This window comes from Anabrus simplex, chromosome 1, assembly GCF_040414725.1.
Source record: "Anabrus simplex isolate iqAnaSimp1 chromosome 1, ASM4041472v1, whole genome shotgun sequence".
NCBI lineage: Eukaryota > Metazoa > Arthropoda > Insecta > Orthoptera > Tettigoniidae > Anabrus > Anabrus simplex.
Window position 1 is genome coordinate 790,036,909 of NC_090265.1, and position 22,450 is coordinate 790,059,358.

Sequence of the window (22,450 nt, forward strand, 5' to 3'; positions counted from 1 at the left end):
GAAAATAATTATATTGTGTTTAATGATGTTCTAATCGTGACTTCAAGATTTTGAAATTGTGATTATTTGAAGTTTTATTCTCCAGATACTTTTAAGGGACATCATAAGTCCCATATTAAGAGTGTTTATATGTGCATTGATTTAATGATATGTATATTTACGACTGTCTGTTCTCATTTTTGGCTGAAGATGACAGTCACCAGCGTCGAAGCTAGTTCCAAGTAAATGTTATAACTTATTTGGTTTAATATTAGTATTGACAAGGTGAATTTTTAATTTTACTTATCTATTATCCAGGCTATTTATCGCCACCCTACACTCAATGTGTAGACACTGGCTGTATGGTTTACTCTATTACCATAGCAGATTATTAATTTTAATTGAATTTTGCACAATGTGCATAAGTAGAGGATGTAATCTTAAATCTTAAGCACTTTCACAGAATTTTGTCAGAGACATTCCTCTGCGCTTATATGTCATTGCGTGATATCTGTCACATGGGTTAAGTTTGCATACATATACAGTAGTTAGTCTGGTTGATGGTAGATATTTCTTGTGCAGATACGGTGGTGAAAATTCCATTTATTATTATTATTATTATTATTGTTATTATTATTATTATTATTATTATTATTATTATTATTATTATTATTAGGAGACAGTCTAACAAGCTTTTTAATGGGTAAACATCTCGACAACATTTGCACTTTTTACATTAGCGCTTAATGAATCCCATAGGAATCTGGATTAAGATAGTCTTGTCTGTAGTAAGTTCTCCAAAACTTACGTACCATCCTCACAACTCGAGACGATCTTTAAATAGATTATTATATATCACTAAAATAAAAATCTCACAAGGACTCTCCTAAAAAGAAATTTAAAATAAAATAATAAAAACTACAAATATAGTTCCATGAAAGCAGTTCACGTAAACGTAAATTACACAATGGAAAATTCAAGGAATAAACAATCCGTTAAAAAGCTTGTTAGACTATTCCTTGATGATGATAATAATAATAATAATAATAATAATAATAATAATAATAATAATAAAATTACGAATATAGTTCTATGAAAGTCATTCATGTAAACGTAGCCTAAATTACAAAACGGAAATTAAAGAAAAACTAACCAACCTGTTAAAAATAGCTCATGAGATTATCCCAAAACAAATTAATAAAATAAATAAATTGATGGTAATGAAAAAAATATGAACACCATCCATGAAAACTTAAATTACATGATCATGAATAGCTCATTAAGAAATGCTTGCATAGTTTACATAAAGAACTGAAATGCGAGAAATAATAATAATAATAATACTAATAATAATAATAATAATAATAATAATAATAATAATAATAATAATAATACCCGTGTGGGGATTTACCGGTTATCTCCATCGGGCGCGTCCCATTGGAATTGGGGAAGTTCGCTGGCTCTGCCGCAAGCAGAGTCAGAGGGTAGTAGGGAAATAAAATACCACCGTGAAAAAAAAAACTGGTCCCTTGCCAGGGTTACGGCGAAGACTGGTAAATGACCAGAAGCCAGAAAACATCTTGAGGCAACCTCTAGGGCTAACAACCCTAGTTGTAAAAGGATGGGTACCCGTCCAAAGCAAAGTCAAGTCAAAAAGCATGATGGCACAACATTTCAAGAAACATACCCCAGGGGGTAAATCTTCGGATAAATCCCTCGTCGTGAACACCACGGCGCACGAGTCTCGTTCGGATTCTGGGGGAGTCTCGACATCATGCAAGAGACGAGTCGGAGCGTCTCGGTGTACCCCGAAGAGTCAAAAACTCAGGCCAAAATCTAAAACCTTTCTAGCAACTTTCAACATAAATTCACTTACACAAACTGGCAAGCTGAAAACCCTTACCAACGCTCTTCACGAAAATCAGATATCCATAATGGCCCTACAGGAAACAAGGTACCCAGATGAAGAGATTTTTGAATCCGAAGGCTACCGATTTTTCAAGAGCAAAGCGCAAAGAGGAATCCTCAATGGAGCTGTGATGCTTGGAACCGCGTTTGCTGTTAGAACAAAGATCCTTAAATCGGTTGCAAATTTTGAACCTGTGAATGACAGATTGTCTATACTCACAATTAAATGCGCAAACAAAACCTATGCCCTAGTTAACGCACATGCTCCTACAAACGATAAGAACAAGTCTGATCCAGACGAAGTTGATAATTTCTGGGACCTACTGGATGAAAAATTAAACAAAATCCCCAAACACCATGTCAAGCTTCTTTTGGGTGACTTCAATGCCCAACTAGGTCGTGAACAGAAGTACAAGAAAGTTATAGGAAATTACCCTGCTCACAAAAGAACCAATCCCAACGGCAAAAGACTGGTGTCCATTTGCGAAAATCTCAAATCACAAATCACACTTTGGCCATCTACCCAGAAAGCAAATGACTTGGCGTTCTCCCGTCCAAGCTCTCGGAGAGTTCCAAATTGATCATGTTGCAATCTCCAGGAGAAACAGCCCTGAGATTATGAATGTCAAGGTAAAGAAAGGCATCAATGTGGCCTCAGATCATTATATGTCTCTTATCAAATTCAAACCAATTCCCGCAAACACAAGGAAGAGAACCAAACAGATCACACGCTTCGACAATGATAAACTTCGATAAAGGGTCGAGGAGTTCCAGGAGAAGGCTAGACCAAATGACTGTGACTTTAACAACGCCAAAAGTCTCCTTGTTGAGGCCACCAAAGACGTTGCAGAAATCAAGAGAAGCAAAAAGCATGCCTGGTAGAATAGTACCTGCGAATCAGTCCTCCAAGAAAGACTCAATGCGTGGAAACAGTACTACTCTACGAAATCAGAAAATGATTGGGAAACCTACAAAACCCAACGTGCCCAAGCAGCTAGGGTGTTCAGAACTGAGAAACGTAAATACGAAAAATCTCTCATTGAAAAGATAGAACAAAACTTTAGGAAGAATGAAAGCAGCGAGTACTACAGAGCCTTCAAACGCAAACTCACTGGCTATAAACCACCATCTCTATGCTTTGAGCGAAAGGACGGCACACTGGCGACGTCAAATGAAGAAAATTGCAGCATTCTGGCAGATTACTTCAAGAATTTACTTAATTGCTCTAAACCGCAAAGCGCCATTGAGACCAAGGAACCCTTACTCAGGTACCCAGATTCCAGACCACCCGACAGAGATGAGATCAAGCGCCATATTGCCCATCTCAAAAATAACAAAGCGCCAGGGGAAGACTCAGTAGTAGCAGAACTATGGAAATATGCCCCAGAGGAATCACTTGATATCTTGCAAAAGCAAATAGAAGAAATTTGGAACAAGGAGACCCTACCCGAAGATTGGAAAATAGCTTTGATCCATCCATTACACAAAAAAGGCAGCATGAAGAACATCAACAACTACAGAGGAATATCTTTGCTACCCGTGACTTACAAAATTCTATCACTTGCCATCCTGGAGCGTTTGGAAGCACAAGTCGAACATCAAATAGGTGAATACCAAGGAGGGTTCAGAAAAGGTCGCTCAACAGCTGAACAGATCCAAAATCTCAAAACGATCATCAGATATTGTACACTAAGGTCCAAGCAGTATGTGTCTGTCTTTGTGGACTTTAAGAAAGCGTATGACTCCATTGACCGGGAAGTCCTGCTAAACATCTTAAATGAATTGAAACTGCTGGCATTAATTAGAGCCACCCTGACCGATACAAAATCCAAGGTGAAGTTCCACGGATGTCTCTCACATTCCTTTGACATCAAAACAGGAGTCCGACAAGGTGATGGGCTATCCCCGATACTCTTCAACTGTGTTCTTGAAAAGATCATCAGAACCTGGCGGGTGAGATTACAAGAAACCAACTACAGTCCATTGAGAATAGGAACAAAATCCAAGGGCATCGCAACAGACTGTTTAGCATTTGCCGATGATATTGCTGTTCTCTCAAACGACATAGAAACCGCTAGAGCTCAAGTTGAAATTTTAAAGGAAATTGCCAAACAAACTGGTTTGCAGATATCGTTTGAGAAAACAGAAGTAATGACTAACATCAAAGAGGCTCCACCAAAACTCCATACAAAATACGGGGACATCACCCGAGTAGACAAATTCAAATACCTGGGTGAGATCATCATGAAAAATGGAGTGGACAAAGAAGCACTTCAGGAGCGAGTACGCAAACTGGAAATAGCCTACCAAACATCCCGCACAATCTTCAACAAAAAATGCCTTTCCCAAAACACCAAGATACGTCACTATGAAACAGTTCTGAAGCCAGTAGTTCTATATGCAGCCGAAACCCTGTCTCTAAATGCCAACAAAGGACTCCTTGAAGAACTGGAGAAAAGAGAATGCAAAATTGTGAGAGGAATCTTGGGATCAAAGTACAGAAATAGAATCCATCAAAAGAGATCCAACAAGGAAGTCTACAGCAAAATAGAGAAAATTACCGACACAATCAGAAAAAGACGGGCACGATTTTACGGTCATCTGAAAAGAATGGATGGAAGAAAGTTAACTAAAGAAATCTTTCACTTTTTTGATTCAAACCCCAAAACTACAATTCCCTGGTTTAGAAATACCAAAGAAGACCTGCAAATGCTACATATCTCAGCTGAAGACGCCCTTAACAGAGATCTCTTCCGCAAGAAAATATTGACGAATGGGCTAAACCGAGACGAGCAACCGAAGAGAAGACACGGTGCCCCTTGGACAGAGGAGCGTAAGCAGGCCCACTCACAAAGAATGAGGGAAATTTGGGCTCTAAAGAAGGCCAAGTTCAGTGTCAAATGCAACAAGACTTAACGTGGTCCTTGATGGCCCCAGCGAATAATAATAATAATAATAATAATAATAATAATAATAATAATAATAATAATAATAATAATAATAATAATAATAATACAAAGTGTGTACTATGTTGTTTTACACTTTATTTTTTTCTATCCAAATGAAGTACATTACACATTAGTCGTTACGCCCACCTTCTCAACATAATCTCCTTGTAACTGTATGCACTTTTGCCATCGATGTGTCAGTCTCTCCAGACCTTCTCGAAATCATTCTTTTAGAGTGCTGTGTACCCATGCCTTGACAGCTGTGTCCACTTCTGCAAAATCTGCAACACGACGACCACGCAGAGGTTTCTTCATGTTCCCAAACAGGCACTGATGACAATGTTCGACATTTCTTTGGTGGTGGACTGCCCCTATGCTTCCATTGCATCGATTGTTGTTTCGTTTGTGGTTCATGGTAATGGAGCCATGTCTCATCAACAGTCACAAGCCTAGCCATGAAGTCAGCTGGATTTTGATCATGCCGTTGCAAAAGTTCTCTGCACATGTCCACACGCCCCTACTTTTCGTCTGCAGACAAGAGTGTAGGCATCCACGTGGACGACACCTTCTCCAACTAAGTGGCCGTGCACGATCCGCTGCAAGGTGTTTCGGCTAATTCCCGTGGCTGCCTACATTTCCATAAATGTGATGCATTTGTTTCCTTGGATGGCCTGTTCGACTCGGGCAATGTTGGCTGGTGTTGACACTGTTAGATTCCTTCCAGAACTGGTTCCCTTGTCCATCGATGTGCGCCCTGTTTTCCAACCTTCCACCCAGTTGTAAACTGTTTTCTGTGACGGCATATATTCTCCAGAGACTACCACCAAGCGCTGATGAATTTCCGCAGCAGTCATGCCTTCTTTCCATAGGAACCAAGTCGTATAGCGTTGTCCCTGACAGTTGCTTTCCATGTTGTCTGCTCCTACGCTGACAATGTTGTTATGAAATGGCTACGACGAGTGCATTCATTGACTCCTGTGCGTGTGCTGCTGCCAAACGGTGGAACAAGATACTAGTTACATGTCACCTCCTTCAAAAGTGAAATGTGAACCATACCCAGATGTACAAAAAATAAAGTGTAAAACAACATAGTACATCCCTCGTAATAACAACATGAATAAAATAATAACGTGTCAATGACGTGTCAAGGAGGAAGTGAAATGTCTGGAGCTTCTGACTTGAAAGTTGAAACTCGAGAGGATGCCTTCAAGAATACCTTTTTCACACATCCCCTCAATTAGTCAATTTCTGGAAAATAACCGAGAATCTCCTCCACGACTCAGTATAACGTGTGGACCAAACAAGTTAAATGCACCATTTTAGAGTAGATAGCACAAAGCGAATTAGCAGCCTTGACTATGTAGGGGGCTGCATCAGTTACTAAGAGCAACACATTGTCATGCCGAATGCCATCATGCCACAAAAATGTCAATGATTTATCAAGAACTTTCCTCATTGTTAAGTAGTTCACTTTTTGTAAATGCTCACAATAGAGTAGAAAGTGTTCCCTAGGAACAAACACATTGTTTTAGTGTACACACACTTTGCTTCAGTTTAGGCATATTGTTACTTCGCGTCTAATAAAACAGCACTTCCGGCTCGAAGAAATACCATGAACTCAATGACTCATTGCTAGCTGCAACCTTCTACCTACGCGAGAGGCAAATGTACTTCCTTGTATGGGCAAGTCTATTATACGCATACTTTTGGGAATAGGGGAAGAGAGTATCTGTTTCCTGGAAAATACATGTTATTCTTGTATGAAACAAAATATTCAACACAGAACTTTGGTAAAATACAGAATTAAAATAGCTAAACATAAAAAAATATTCTTTCTTGAAAATAGTAGAAAAATGACCAAATTGACCTAAAATTTCCCCAGAAATGCCCTATCCCTTAAAGATGGCAAAGAATGCAAAAACTGACCTAACAAATATACTTCATATATATATCTATATATATATAGATATATATATTTGAGCAATGTGTCAGTATTACAAAAAAAATGCAAAATCATCAGAATCTCAGCCCAGAATTGAAGATGACGATGAGCAACATAATCTGAATCAGTTGACATGGTATGACCCTCTTCAGTATTATACTAAGTTTAAGTGGAGAAGTGGAGAAGTGGATAATAGCAACCAGCATGCTAACCATTTAGCTATGGAGCAGAACACCCAAAAGTGATGCCTCAAATATTTAGGAAATGAGAAGATCTATAAAACGGCTGCATTTGAAAGTAACTTGACTGAACAGTACTTTTTAGAAGAGAAGCAGGAATAACTGGCAAAGGTACAAATAAAAATTTACATCCACATCTATATATATAAAATAAGTTTTGTCTGTACATTGTTCAGAATTTAAGAAGGATGGTATTTCTGTATCAGCCGTGCCCACAGTAACAAGGAAATGCACTTTTTAATTTTCTGTAATTCCTGTCTGTCTGTCTGTATGTATGTACACACATCACGAGAAAACGGCTGAAGAGAATTTAATGAAAATCGGTATGCAGAGTCTGAGAATAAGTCACTACAATCTAGGCCATAAATAATTTTATTCATGCTGAGATAAATGGTAGTTTAGGAGTAGGAGTAAAATTTAATTCTCAAATATTTATGTTCGTGGTCGTATCTATAAATATTACATAACTACAGTTAAATAGTTTTAAATTTCTGATCATTTATGTCTTATACATTGTTACTGTACCAGCTATGACCGCAGATATAATCATGAATTATTTTTGTTACTAAGTCCATATCAGTGCCGAGTCACGAAATAATGGGAAAACAGAATTTAATGAAAATCGGTATGTGAAGTCTGAGAATAAGGAACTACTGTCTACGCTATAAATATTTTTATATGACGCCCTAATATTTCAGTGTCAAAAGAAAACTAAATGTGAAGGCCTAAAATATAGAAAGCTCATAAAATTGATCAACAATAGCATTACATTAACCACTGTTTGTGATGTGCTTTGTGTCTTCTGTTGCCACTAATTTATGATAGATAGCATTACTGTTGCATACCGAGTATTTTTTTAAATTTGCCTTACGTCGCACTGACACAGATAGGTCTTATGGCGACGATGGGATAGGAAAAGGGCTAGGAGTGTGAAGGAAGTGGCCTTGGCCTTAATTAGGATACTGCCCCAGCATTTGCCTGGTATGAAAATGGGAAACCATGGAATACCATCTTCAGGGCTGCCAACAGTGGGATTCAAATCCATTGTCTTCCAGATGCAAGCTCAGAGCTGCGCGCACCTTACCACACGACCAACTCGCCTGGTCATAGCGAGTGTAACAGCCTGCTTGAATGTTGGCGGGAAGTAGCTGGAGAGTTAGATAACTTTCTTCTTTAGTATGCCATTCCTTGTATGTAACACACTGGTTCATTCATCATAGCATTCGAGTTATTCAATTCCAACTCTGAGGCACTGATTGGAATGAGCAATGTGCATATTTATCGGAATAATGGCAGAGAAGTATTCACGGCTGTCTGTGGCTTGGTCATTCCAGCTCTGGAACTTTGGACTGTTAGATCGTTAAAAGCAAGAAAATGTGCGGTTTTTCATTTGATCAAGTATTTTATATGATATCATTGCTTTTAATTGCTACTTTCCTACTGACGTTTTTGTAATGACCTATGCTGACTTCAGCTAGGAAAACCACAAGGTCAGTGCCTCTGAGAATCCAAGTCTGTAGTGAAGCACGGGTACATCAGCTACATCAGCCTCGTACAGTTTCATACTTCTTATCTTTAAATCAGTGAAAACTGAATCATTGTCTTGGTCTCCCTATATTTCTCTTACCCTTTATGACAGAGGGAACCTATCTTCCTCCATTCGCCTCACCTGACCCCACTCACCTTGACAATATCCATGAGTCCCACGAGCAGAAGTACATTGTCAGGTAACACATTTTCCGTCATTACTCGAAGATTACAGTCTTGTATTGTTTGACCAGACACGCACAGCCCACAGCGATAAAGACTTTCATCTAAATAAACAAACAAATATTGTAGAAAAAACAGTTGTCTAAACACTGATCAACATTCAACAGTGAGAAAGGAGGAAGGAAAAGTGGGAGTACGAGGTGTAACAAAATTACAATTATTAATAATTTTCAAAATAATAATGATAATAATAATAATAATAATAATAATAATAATAATAATAATAATATCATCATCATCATCATCATCCTAGCATTTTCAGACGACCTAACAATCTTAACTTGGGACATTCCAACAGTCCAAAAACTAATCAAACTCCTAAAAGAAACAGTAGAGAAAGTTTTTGTACCGAGGTATCATTTGAGAAAATATATCACATTACCTGGAACAAATCAGCACCAAACTATAGTACATGGACACAAAATATGGCAAAATGAGACAAGTCCCATAATTTAAATAGATTGGTGAAACAATTCAGAACAAGAGAATTGAAATAAAAGCCAACTAAAATTAGATGCCATAAAAATTTAAAAGAATATTGCCTCACCCAAAACATCTAAAACAAATAATGTATTTGAAAAAACACAAATTTATGTTTTTATTTTATGAAATACTTCCTCTCATACAGAGGCTGCCTTGCGATAAAATATACTTTTACATTCATTTTTGAAGAGAAATAGATATCCTTGAGAAATTTTGATGGTAACCTAATTGTAACAATGATTTCTTAGAATTATCAGTGAACCACTTAAGGCTATGGCGATCTGCTGTAACAATGTAAGTGGCAGAGACATCTGTTTCCAGAAATTCGCAGCAAAAATGGGAATTTTTTATTAAACAAGAATCTCCCAGTGGATTGGAAACACTGATTTTTAACAGAAAAGGCGATATTGATAACACTGAGAAAAAATAATACACAATCATAAGGAAAATCCTAGGCCCAAAACTCAGACACCTTCAGATCCAATATTCACACACATGGCAAGTCAACCTTGGCTGCCTTAACTTGGGATGCTCGACATTGGTTATTTCGGACATTTTTGAGTTCTGAAGAGCTGTTCTATTCTCTCCAATATCCGCAAATGGCAAGCCAACCAAGAGGAAAAGCCATTTTCAAAAATTTTGAAGCCATTTATTTGTCCATATGTCACAACATTTTACAAAAGAATTTTTTCACTTCTTTGCACCACAATTTTCTCAGTTGTTCACGATCTAAATTTTTTGCTGCATATGTATAGAAACCACTAATATCTTGTACATTGTGTTACCACACTGGAGTCCAGAGCTATGCTAATCGTTTTCTATATGGCACGGCAATTAAAGTTCCTCAAGATGGCAGCATTGTTGAATCATCCCATGACATCACACCGAGGTCAGACTCTTTTTGCTAGATACATTGGTCCTTCTTTAAAATGAGATATTGACCACTATCACTGCATGTTTTGTCTATATGTTATTTCAAAATTTAAAACTTTCATGTTTTTGTAACAGTCACAAGCCCAAGTATGGAAACAAAACTATAGACATATCGTAAGTCGAAATAAAAATATTAAATGAAGCCTAGGATGACAAAATGACTCTACCAAGTACTAAACATTTGTAAGGTATAGTACAAGATTAATACACAGTGTGTTACCATACAGTACACATCAATCATTTTACTTCAATCACTCTAAATATAATTTCCATAAGCAACTGAAATAACACTGGTCGACAGAAATGAACCTTTTTTCTTTCATAAGAATAAAATTAAGATTCTATAAGTATTTTTCATGCTGAATTCAAATTTCATGCCAGTTTTTCCCCATCAGGCAGGAGTTTTGAGTCATTCATTTGAATTTTTTATAATTTGTACGGGGAACTCTCCATTGTGTAATAATGGCTTCATTGCAGATGGCAAATTTGGATACGTAACAGTATATTTTGATTTAGATGAGATTCCTTTAATATTCGTTAAACAAAAATAACAATCACTTCAATGATCCTTCGATTCCCTCCAAATCATGGGAATTGAAAATCTCATATGATGTGAACAATTTTTCCACCCAGTCAACAGTCAAACACACAAAACACAGCATATATTTGGGACCCTGCTCTTATCAAAATCACCCACTCGACAGTCAAAGTAAAGTTCATAACACTCTTTCATAAGCCGCGTGAAATGTCGCCTCTGAGACTTGGTCATCTCACCACAAATATAGCAGAAAATATCTGCATGATTTACACACTTTCTTGGCATGATGGAAAAACAAAACACTAAAACACAACATACAAAATACACTGTAAACAGAAAGGAAGGAAATATTTCACTAGTGATATTCACGCTAACACGCTCACAGTCTGTTCAATACTAACACATCACAATGCCAGATAAACAGGTCTGCACATGTCAAAACAGGAATGAACCTGCCCAGTCTCTTGTCTTTTGGTGCTTCAGCATGGTATTACATATAATTTCCTTAAATGTAGCTTAAATGAAATCGATACATAGGGGGTAAAGATTCCTAAGACAGGTCAAGGAGAATGCTAAAATCAAACTTTTTAAAGTTGTTGTCACATACAGACTGTGCCTGATGGAAAGATTCTGATTACATATCTGAATTCAGTATGACAAAATGCACTAGATTCACTAACCAGATTTCTTGTGAAGAAAACCTTGTCGACCAGTGTAATAGGTTAGTTATAATTACTTTTCAGCAAACCGTAAAAAGTGAATGCATAGGATTCCTGTTCATGACATCAATCGTGACAATGTGTGTGGAGATGTTACATAATCGTGTGTTAGCATGATGGAAAATAATACAGTAAAACGTGCTCAAAGCAGAAACTTGTCCAACTTGTCCCAGCGAAGCTTATGGTGTTATAAATGTTTTTCATCATCATCATCATCATCATCATCGTTGACCAACTCCAGTTTCCCAGGTGTGGTATATGAGCCCCTTCCATTTTGTTCTGTCCATTCTGTTCATTCACAATCCACTACCAATCCTGACCTCTCACCTCTACACCCTTCTTCACTAAGTCCGTCCATTTTTCTCTAGGTCTGCCCACTGGTCTCTTTCCCCTGATTTCTCTTTCATACGCCTTTCTTGCAGACCTGTTGGCACTCATTCTTTTCACATGACCAAACCACTTCAGTGTTGCCTTTTGGATCTTCTGGAGTAAGGAGTCTTCTAGTCCTACATCTTCTCTGACTTTTTCATTCCTAATTCTATCCCTCCTGGTCTTCTGGATCATTGTGCGTAGGAACTTCATTTCTGCAGCTTGGAGTTTCCAGGCTGTATGTGAGGATAGAGGATACAATGTCATCTTGGTTTTGAGTGGTACTTGTATTTGGAGGTAAAAATTTATTGCTTTGCTGATTCGACTGTTGACTTCATATTTAGCTAAGTTATCCTTGGACATTATACTACCCAAGTACTTAAATTCTGTGACACTGTCCAGCTTAGTGCCATTTAGCATGATTTCTGGCTGATTGTCACCCTTCTGTATCTTCAACACCACTGTTTTAGCCTTGTTGATGTTTAATCCATATCTCTTAAACTCCTGACGCCACCCCTGCAGTCTCTCTTTTACATCTTTCTCTGAGTTACCCCAAATTACTACATCATCTGCAAATGCAAATGCTTTAAAGTCTTGTTGCCCCTTTTCTTTTAGCGCCTTTAATATGGTATCCATTACAATGATAAATACTAGGGGCGACAAAGCACTACCTTGTTGTACTCCTCTTTTTGTCTCAAACCAGTCTGACAGTCCAGAACCGACTTGTCCACAGCTTCTGGTTTTCTCGTAAAGCACCTTAACTTTTGAAATTAGACTGTCTCAAACTTCGAGCTTTCTCAGGCACTCCCAAATAAGCTCCCTTGGCATGCTGTCATAGGCCTTTTCGATGTAAAGGAACAGTAGATATAAAGGCTTCTCTTTTTCCCCATGTTTTTCCATCAGCATCCTGACAGCAAATATAAGATCTGTTGTTGATCTTCCAGGCCTAAAGCCATATTGTTCCTCTTCTAAAAGTGGTTCTAGAATTTCTCGTAGTCTATTCTCTAGAATTTTTCCAGAATTTTTAGTCCATGAGAGACTAGAGTGATGCAACGGTAGTTGGCACAATTCCGTCTGCTGCCTTTCTTGGATGTAGGTACAATTATACCTTTCTTCCAGTCTTCTGGGATGGTATTTTTCTGCCATACTACATTTTGGAGTCTATATAGCCATTGAATTGCTGGAGTTCCTCCTGCTCTTAACATGTCCACACTTAATTCATCTATTCCTGCAGCTTTCTCTTTCTTCATACTTTTAAGGCTCTTCTCTATCTCCAGCCATGTGATTGGTGGCTCCATATTTTTACTTGGCTCTTCACTTTTTCTAGATTCTTCTGTTTTGAATTACATTTAATGGCTTTCCATTCAAGAGCTAGTCAAAATACTGTAGGTCTTGAATTCTCTCCTGATTCCATCTTCCTCTCATACTACTGATCCACTGTCCTGCTCTATTACCTTCATGTCTTCTAGGTTATTTCGCTTGTTTTTAATTACTCTGTAAAGAAGTTTCTTGTTTCTTCTGCTGTCCTCTTGCAACTTTTCCACAAACTCATTCCATTTTTTCTCTTTCTCTTCTCTTACTATCCTCTTAGCTGTAAGTTTTTTTTGCCCTGTAGAGTTCCTGTAGTTTAGTTATTTCTTGGCCACCTGGATCTTGTGCATCTCTTTGCTTTTCTTTGTCTAGCATCTTTTTTTGCCCAATTTCTCTCTTTTATAGCCAATCTGACTCTGTCATTCCACCAAGGTGTCTCTTTTTCTTTCATGGTTGATCCTGTTACTCAACACAGGTCTTTAGCTTCACCCACCAAAGTATCCTTAAAAATATTCCATTCTTCTTCTACTGTATTCATTTTCCCTTTAGGTGAGTGTCTCTGTATCCTTATTTTATATTCTTCCTTCAGCTTGGCTTCTTCTAATTTTCAAGCCTTCACTTTACGTTTTCTTTTTCTTTTCTTCGGGGTTGTGTTAGCCACATGATTTAGGTCTGCAATCAATAATCTATGATCACTGTCCATACTCTCACTGGGGATAACTTTGACATCAATTACATATTTCCCTCCTCCTTTGTTAGTGATGATATAGTCGATGAGCGACTTATGTTTTCCATCCCAGCTATATCTTGCTATCTTGTGGCTGTCTTGTTTTTGGAAGAAGGTATTTTTGATGATCAATCCATTTCTTCTGCACAAATCAAGCAGTTTTTCGCCTTCTGCATTTCTGTTCCCAAATGTTTTTACTTTTGAATAATCCAGAATTTCAACATGGAAACGAAAATTGAAGGTATTATTTAAAATCTACTTGTACAATGTGGAAAATATTATGAACTGATGTAGTCCTACCTACAATATTTGTGCATTTCTGGTACTGGTATTATCAATGCCATTGTTTGGACAAACTAACACACGTGTTTGGAGAGAGAGATAATATGCAGGGTGGAAAGAATGAAGTGCTTGAAAATATATCGGCAATATTCAACTTGTGTCGAGCAAGAAATGTTCCCTGCGAGGCAGAGAACTTCATTTGAAATGAACTGTTTAACGATACACCCCATTTTCGAATCAGCTACAGCCCTTCCAGCAGTGAGAAAGGGCGAGAAAGAGGAGACGGAGAAAGGAGATGACAACAAATATGAAGATTCAAACAAGATTTGAACCCACGAACAGGCCCACAGTGTTTTTGTGATGTAAAGCAAGCTGGCATTACATATAACTCTTCCATATTCTCAAACTAGTGTACTCAGCTCAGGACTGCATTCAGAAAGACACCATTAGAAAGAAGAGGAAACAAGTTTCTTTCTTTGATCTGCAGAAGAAAGCTTAGTGTTGTGAAGTACTGTATAGAGTTTTATGATGGAAATAAGTTTAAGAAGTGTATATCCAGTGTTCTGAAATAGTCTAATATAGTGTTGTGATAGTTCCAAAATTATATACCATGTATCATTCTGTATCTATATAAATATAGTTGTAGGGGGCCTGCTGTCTGTAATTTTGTTCGTTTTGCCAATTTTCCAGATATTTATCCATTTTAGGTCAACTCAAGACCGTATCTACGGTTTTTAGCTTTCGTGTCTGTTGTTCCACCAGCACGGCAAAATGGCTAGATAAGTCTCGACCAAACTTCATATTTAGAGTTTACTCATCCAGGGGAAGGTTTTGATAGGGGAGAGTGGGACAGTTTCATACACATTCTACCTATTAACACTTAAACACTTAAGAAGATTTAGTGGCTCTATTTCACAATCTTAAATGACTAAAAACAAGTGTTACACAAACATTGTTATACAGTATTAGAAACAAGTTGGGCTTACACAATGACTCATTTAGTTAATTCCTATAAAACAATTTAAAAATATTTATAAACATGTAATTTATATGAAAGTAGCCCAACATGGGGCAGTATCACATTGCAGGGGCACTTTCATACATGTTCTACAATATTGACAAAACATGCTTTTATACATACAAAAACACCACTAGCCTATCCTAAATTGAATTCAGTCAGATCTACAGAAAAAGTTAAGGACATCGCTCAAGCTGTTCCTGTAACCACGGTAGGCTGTGGAAGTTTAGTGTGAACATCAGCCCGAGAAATTTCTCTGACATCTTTCTTTTCAGGGAAAACAAATTTCTTTTTATCATTTGTACATAAAAAATTTATGAGAAACTCTGAATCATTAATTTTTTTCATCAACTTGACCAACAAAGTATTTCTTGGTTCTTTTTGTTGCAAACTCAACCAGCAACCATCAATATGTCGTTTCTTTTCTCTTTTGTCTCCTGATGAAGAAAGGCAAGGTTCCTTTTGAAACGTTGAGTGTGTTTACAATTATTTACACGGCATAAGCCCAAAAAAATAACTCATGAACAGAACAAAGTCATTAAGTTCAGTATCACTGCTGTTATCAAACAACGGTAAGTCAACATCACTAAACTCAAGTTCACTTTCACCACTTGTTACAGCAACATTTTCTTCACTGCTTGAAGAACTAAGGCCTAGAGATTCCTTGCCAAATTTAAAGAATTTTTGTCCAGGTAGATTCAAGAATGTCTTCTTGTTTGGCTTTCCTTTTCATTCTTCAGCTTCATCATTTCCTCCAGTCTCTCTTTTTCAGGACTGGTAGTCAGAATTCTTGACTTTCCTTCAGCTCTTCCAGTGGCTTTAAGTGTTCTAGGCTTTGCTTTGGGGTAAGGGCGGATATATTCTGGTGCAATTGTAGGTTTTTGAGGGTTGCCTTTGGAATCGGGTGTTGGCGTGGAAGTGGGAGAAGCTGAAGTGGTTATGTTGCTGGATGGTTCTTGGACATGACTTTCTTGCACGGAAGGTGCAGATGATCCCATTAAATCTTTCTCATGATGGACAGGATCTGAAGTTTTTGTGCAATCCTGTGGGGGGCATGGACAATCTGTTGTCAAAGATGGAGCAAAGTTTTTGTCAGTAAAGACAATGATTTCGGGGCCAAAGTCCGGTCTTCCTGAATGCAGACACAATGTTGTTCTTGGAAAATGACAGATTAAATGGTACATTTGTCAGTTCTGGTATGTTATAAATTGATATGGTCCTTCCTGAATTTTCATAGATCCATGTATTGCCTGCTTGCCTGCCTCTGGTCTTAAATGAACCGAAGATCCCTATGTCCAGTGGCTGGAGTCTGAGTGCAGTGAGGCGGAAATGTTAAAAAGGCCATACCATTTTCACGACCAAACATTATAGTTTCTAAGGAACCGTGGCTTTCATGACTGTTGAACAAGATAGTATGGGATCATCCTTACAAGATTTGCATATCTTTTGGAGATGCTTGATGATTTCAAGAAAAAAATGATCCTTTAATCCAACCACTAGGGTTTGCAAGGCCTAAACTGCCCTTTGGAGCCCCAATTAGAAAATGATCTCGGAATTTTACACGGGGAAATATGTATACTGATGGATACACATTCCCTGCAGCATCAACCATTCCCACAAAAGTTACAAGTTGCCCTCGCTCAGAAAACACTGTCTGACCAACCTGCTTTGCTTCAGTCTTGGCTAGGACTTTGGGGGCAGGCATTACAGTGGTTACCCCACTTTCATGAACGTTTATTATTCTGTCTGGAGCAAAATTGTATTTTTCAAGGAGGAGCTCATAGTTATCGAAGAACATTGAAATATTTGCTTGGTTGAAACTTGAGGCTCTTGCGAGACTAGTATTCTCCGGTTTTCTCAATGATAAAATTGGATGTTGCTTCATAAAACTAAGCATCCACCCTTTCCCAGCACATTTATTCAACTTCCAAGAAGGTGGAATTTCAGTCCCCAAGGCCAAAGCATAATCATATGCGAAGTCCCTAGTTTGCTGGTATGTCAAACCATACTGCATTTTTGAACAGTTGAGCAAATATTGCTCAGTTCAGTTTCTTGTTCTGCAGTGAAAATCTGATGGGTGGTATATTTTGACTGAGATCTTATCAATGGAGATACATGTACAGGTCTATCTTGCATCTGTAAATTAGGCATTTCTGAATTATCACTGTCACTTGCATTGTTGTTAATTTCATTGTCCTGCTCAATACTTTGGGATACAGCAGCATTAGTTTTATTTGTAGTTTTAAATTATTATTATTATTATTATTATTATTATTAGCGTATGGTAACGTACACAAAACAATACAAAGATTAAATATACAGCACAAAATATTATATACATAATTACAAGATATACATATAACATTGAAAACAATCATGCAAGCAAAAGGGTTCAAAGAGATAGATCTAAGTTCTCTAGCCATTGTATGGCCTCAGAAGAAGCCACCACAAAGTCCTGGCTGGATCCAGCGAATGCCCTTCCAATGCATTCGGTGACAATATGATTGATAGTCTGCTTAACTGCACCACAGTCGCAGGCTGGAGATGATCTCATTCCCCATTCAAACAACATTGATCCACATCTCCCATGGTTAGTACGTACTCTGTTGAGGGCTACCCATGTCTTGCGGGGCAAATCAAAGCCAGCTGGAAGATTCTTATAATTGAACAGTGTCTGCCATTGAATCGGAGCTACACTGTTCCACTTTTGTTGCCAATCAGTTTATGGATTGAAATCCCTCCTAACAAGTTCCTGTGCTGTTCGAATAGGAGGAGATCTTGATTTTAGGCGGCTGAATCTGATGTTAACTTCATGGATAGGGAGATCAGGATTGGTTAATATCTTGTTGTATTCTCTAACCAAGTTATTCAATCTTCTAATTAGCTGCCTCTGTGGATCCGTGGTAGAGTGTCGGCCTCCGGATCCCAAGATAGCGGGTTCAAACCCGGCAGAGGTAGTCGGATTTTTGAAGGGCGGAAAAAAGTCCAATCGACACTCCATGTCGTACGATGTCGGCATGTAAAAGATCTCTGGTGATACATTTGGTATTTACCCGACAAAATTAATTAAAATCTCAGCCATAGACGCCCAAGAGAGATCCGGTTTACTCTAGGTCCGCTAGATGGCAGACAGAGTAAACCGGAACGTCGAAATTGACGAGCAGACAGCCAGATGGCGTCAAATCGAAATGTCTGCAAACGGTAGCTGAGGCCATACGATTATTATTATTTTAATCTTCTAATTCTAGGAGGTTCTATGTGGCTGAGCACTGGCAACCAGAAAAGAGGAGTAGATTTTACTGTGCCACTTGTGACACGCAATGTTTCATTCAGGACCGTGTGACTTTTTTAGTGTGAGAGCTGAAGAACAGTACTCAGCTGTGGAAAGCACCAGCGCCATAGCTGAAGTAAGCAAAGTAGATGCAGAAGCTCCCCATGTGGAGCCAGCAAGTTTGTGGATGATGATGTTGCGTGACCTTAATTTGGCTGCTAGGTTGGTTAGATGTTTCCTGTACGATAGCGTTCGGTCGAGAGCAACTCCAAGATATTTGGGGTTGGCATTGTGAGGGAGAAGTTTTAAATAATTTGATGCGGTACTGCAATGTTGCAAAATGGAGACCATGTAAATTAGCTACAGTTCTAATTGAACCATTTCCATTAAAATAATCATTTAATGCATTAACCACAGCTTCTTCACTGATATCCGCTCTATTAATTTATTTATTTATTTATTTTTTTTTTTTTGTAATTGCGCACCGTAACTGCAAAGAGATATAACAGAATTATTTATTAGAAATTGATAGGACTACTTTTAATGCTACTTTAGCTTTATAGCATTTGGGTATGAACTATTTTTAAAATATTTGCAATGAAAATTATTAATGCCTGCTGTAGGCCTACAAGTATATACTAGATACATTTAATTTAACCATTAGGCCTAAGTTATTAGCATAGGCCTACTTGTGTTTTACTGCTATGTGGCTAGAATGCACTTAATAATTAGGAAACATTTAAATTATATCCTTTTTGCTTTAAAAATAAATATAAGGGGGTATATGAAAGTGCCCCATAGGCAGTTACTTTACTAATCTTGCCATGTGGCTTTTTGTAGGTTATGGAGACTACTGTAACTTATGTGTAAGTTGCGGTGAAGAATGTAGTATTATGTGAAACTTATTTCAGAATCAAACGGAGTGAATCAAAAGACTTACCTATTTCACAGCATGAAGATAAAAAAAAAAAAAATTACCAAAATTAAACTTTTCAGCACAGCTTCTCTTCAACAAATGCTATTATGCTACAACTTGCTCAGGAAGTAGATGAAGTCAAAACGAGTTAATAAAAAAAAAAAAGGCACCCATAAAGGTGGGAAATTCAAAACTGTATGAAATTGCTCCACTCTCCCCTATACATGATTTAAAAGTCACTGAACAGACTGGGGTTTTATAGGAAAACCAGAACAGTTTTCTTCCATTTTCTCTAATACTATTGATTTTCTGTAAAATCCATGGAGTTATATGTGAAACCTCCCTTCATTCTTCATTATAAACTACTTTTGTTATGTACATAATTTCACTTACTCTTCAAATGACGGATAAAATTACTATTTTCCGTGTGTTTCATGCTCTGCATTGAGTGACTGCCAACGAATCTACCGGTTACCATTGCAACGTCTCTGGCTGCTTGTCAACAGGGAAGTAACGTATTGCCATTTTTTTCATCATTCCATAAACTCGTGGTTGTTTCTTGGGTAGAAAGCGAGAGAGACGTCAGTTGGCCATTCTGTGGGATATTGGCAGAATACCATTGGAGGTTGCAATCGTCCTCGAACAGTACTAAGGGGCACCGTTAATATTTGAACACTACCGCAGAGTGCAACCCATTATTTCACACCATAACGTGTTTTCTGGCATTTGCTATAATTTTTTACTGTATTTGTCTTCTACTTCTGTTTCCTGCTTCAATTTCTTGCCTCTACCTTGCCTCTTTCAGCTTAAGTAATAACACCACAAGTCATCTTATCTGTTTACCTAAGAATCCCTACGCCTAAATTTCTCCTCTGTCACCGCCTTCTTATAACTGTAGCTCATATCATCATAATTTAGTGACACATTTCATTTTCCAATACATCCACTTGGTATTAACATATCTGTCCTATCCGGCTGTCCTTAGTTATAATCCTATTTCCTATTCATTTCAACTTTATTAACTGTATTACTTTCTTCCTTAATTACTTCGTATGTATGCGAGTGGTAATCCCGAAACCTGGACACTCTTTCCTTTGAAAAAAATTCTGTGCGTTCAAATGTATAGCTTTTTGGTCCTGGAAAATATCGAAATATGGATGATATTTTAATGACAGTGCAGACCTTCGTTTTGGGGTAATAGGTGGCCAAATGGTACGTCGTATCACAAAACAGATAGCACAATCGCTGTTCAATTTGGAAAGATCTTGAACTTTGGTCCTATGACTTATTGTCATGTCTAAATCCTTGATACATCAGATAGAGCAGCATTTCTCGATTATAATCAATTCTCTCCAACTTGATTCTGACTGGCATTATGAAAAGGGGCCTGTCTTTATAATGAAAACTCGCAATCTCTACCGGGGAATGGCAGTTGCCAAGTGCACCTGCCGTTATAGTGAAAGTCGCAAACTCAATTGTGATTGGCAGCAAGAAATGTGGCCTGCCATTATTATCAAAGTATTTCTAATGCCACCTTACATCGGAAACAACATGTGGCATCCTCGCTGTTTTGTATCTTGAATAGCGCTAATACACATGAAATTTAATATAATTTTACTCACTGCCTGTACAGTAATTTACAAAGAAATCTGTATACAAGGCAGAACACCGTAGCAAGGCACGGGTACATTTGCTAGAGTAATAAAGTGCAGTAATAATAATAAATCAGTGTACTGCAGTACTACGTACATCAGTCTGGATAGATGAGCGTCATGCATAGGCTGAGTTAACTGTGTCCAGGTTCCGCCATGTCAATACAAGTCAGAATGTATTGTATATCTAATCACACACGCACGCGCACACGCATACATGTTTCAAGAAAATTAAATTCTCTTCAGCTTATGGATAAAATCAAATACATTAAAGACCTTATTTAAAATTAATTATGTGCTAACAGACTGCGGATAAAATGACAATACAACAATGTTAAAAATTCCTGTTATGTCTCAATTCTATGAAATGTCTGTATGTGTTGTATTGAAATACAGCTGGTTGACTGTTGATCTGTTGTATTTAAATGTGGCATTATTAATGGTCTTTCATAGTCCCACCGCATGGTGTTGAAACTGTCTGCTTATCCATTACGGAAAGTAATTCTACTGTTTGTAGATCAAGCCTGCCCCAGGTTAAATTGGACTTTTTCATTTGTTTTAGATGCAAAGGTCTTGTGAGTGTGTAGGCACTATGAGTTCAATCGGCAGACTGACTCATAGTGAGCTATCTGTGTTTCATCGCCGGAACAGCCAAGTATCACAGGTCGCAGCGAGCAGTTTGAGTCTGTTTCCATTCATATTTCTGTCTGCTGCACAAAAGAAAACAATTACTGAAATGAACCAGAAAACAGGACCATTCTCCAAGTTTTTCCAAGGAGGACAAGGATTTCCTAGTTGAAATTGTCTTGGGGAAATACAAAGATGATTTTTAAAATTTGTTTTTTTTTACTGTTTGCTTTACGTTGTCCCCGTTTCTACCATCAAGGTAATTTATCCCAGACTAGTCAGCCGCTCCAAGGAGTGCTCAGTTCGAACTATGATTTTTAAAAAATTGCCCCAAAATTACATGCACCCTGGATTTGATGGAGAACATATAACTAATATGGACACGGTACGGTCAACTAAAGCTACAAATAAAGCAAGGCAAAGCATGACGTCAGTTTTGGAGGAAAATCTGTTTATTAAAATAAACAAGAAAAATATTTTTAAAATAGCCAAAAGTATCAAATGATCCAAATTTTTACATGACTCAGAATTTTTCTTTCGGCTTAACAAAGTCCACCTTGAAATTAAAAAAAAAATTATTACAAATATACAATGTATGCCAACACACACACTTAACATATCAAATCAACGTATATATAAACTCATAAATAATGATATCAAATCAAATCTTGAAATTTAATTAATTTTAACACATTGGCTTGCATGCTCGCCCCACGCTCCTGGCTTTAGTATTTGTTAACATTTAACTGTAGATGAGGGAGTTCCCCTTTCCTGCACACTTGACATTGCAGTGGGGGTCTCTAACCTTAAGAAAAGAC

The 22,450-nt window shown here is 37.7% G+C and overlaps 1 protein-coding gene across 1 annotated transcript in view; it reads right to left on the reverse strand.

Moving 5' to 3' along the window:
* The window catches only part of LOC136856965 (uncharacterized), a 197,083-nt gene that overhangs the window by 73,281 nt on the left and 101,352 nt on the right, over positions 1–22,450 (reverse strand). The window contains exon 10 of the mRNA XM_068231088.1: positions 8,700–8,830. Within this exon, the coding sequence (XP_068087189.1) occupies positions 8,700–8,830 (131 nt within the window). The remainder of the gene's footprint in view (positions 1–8,699; positions 8,831–22,450) is intronic.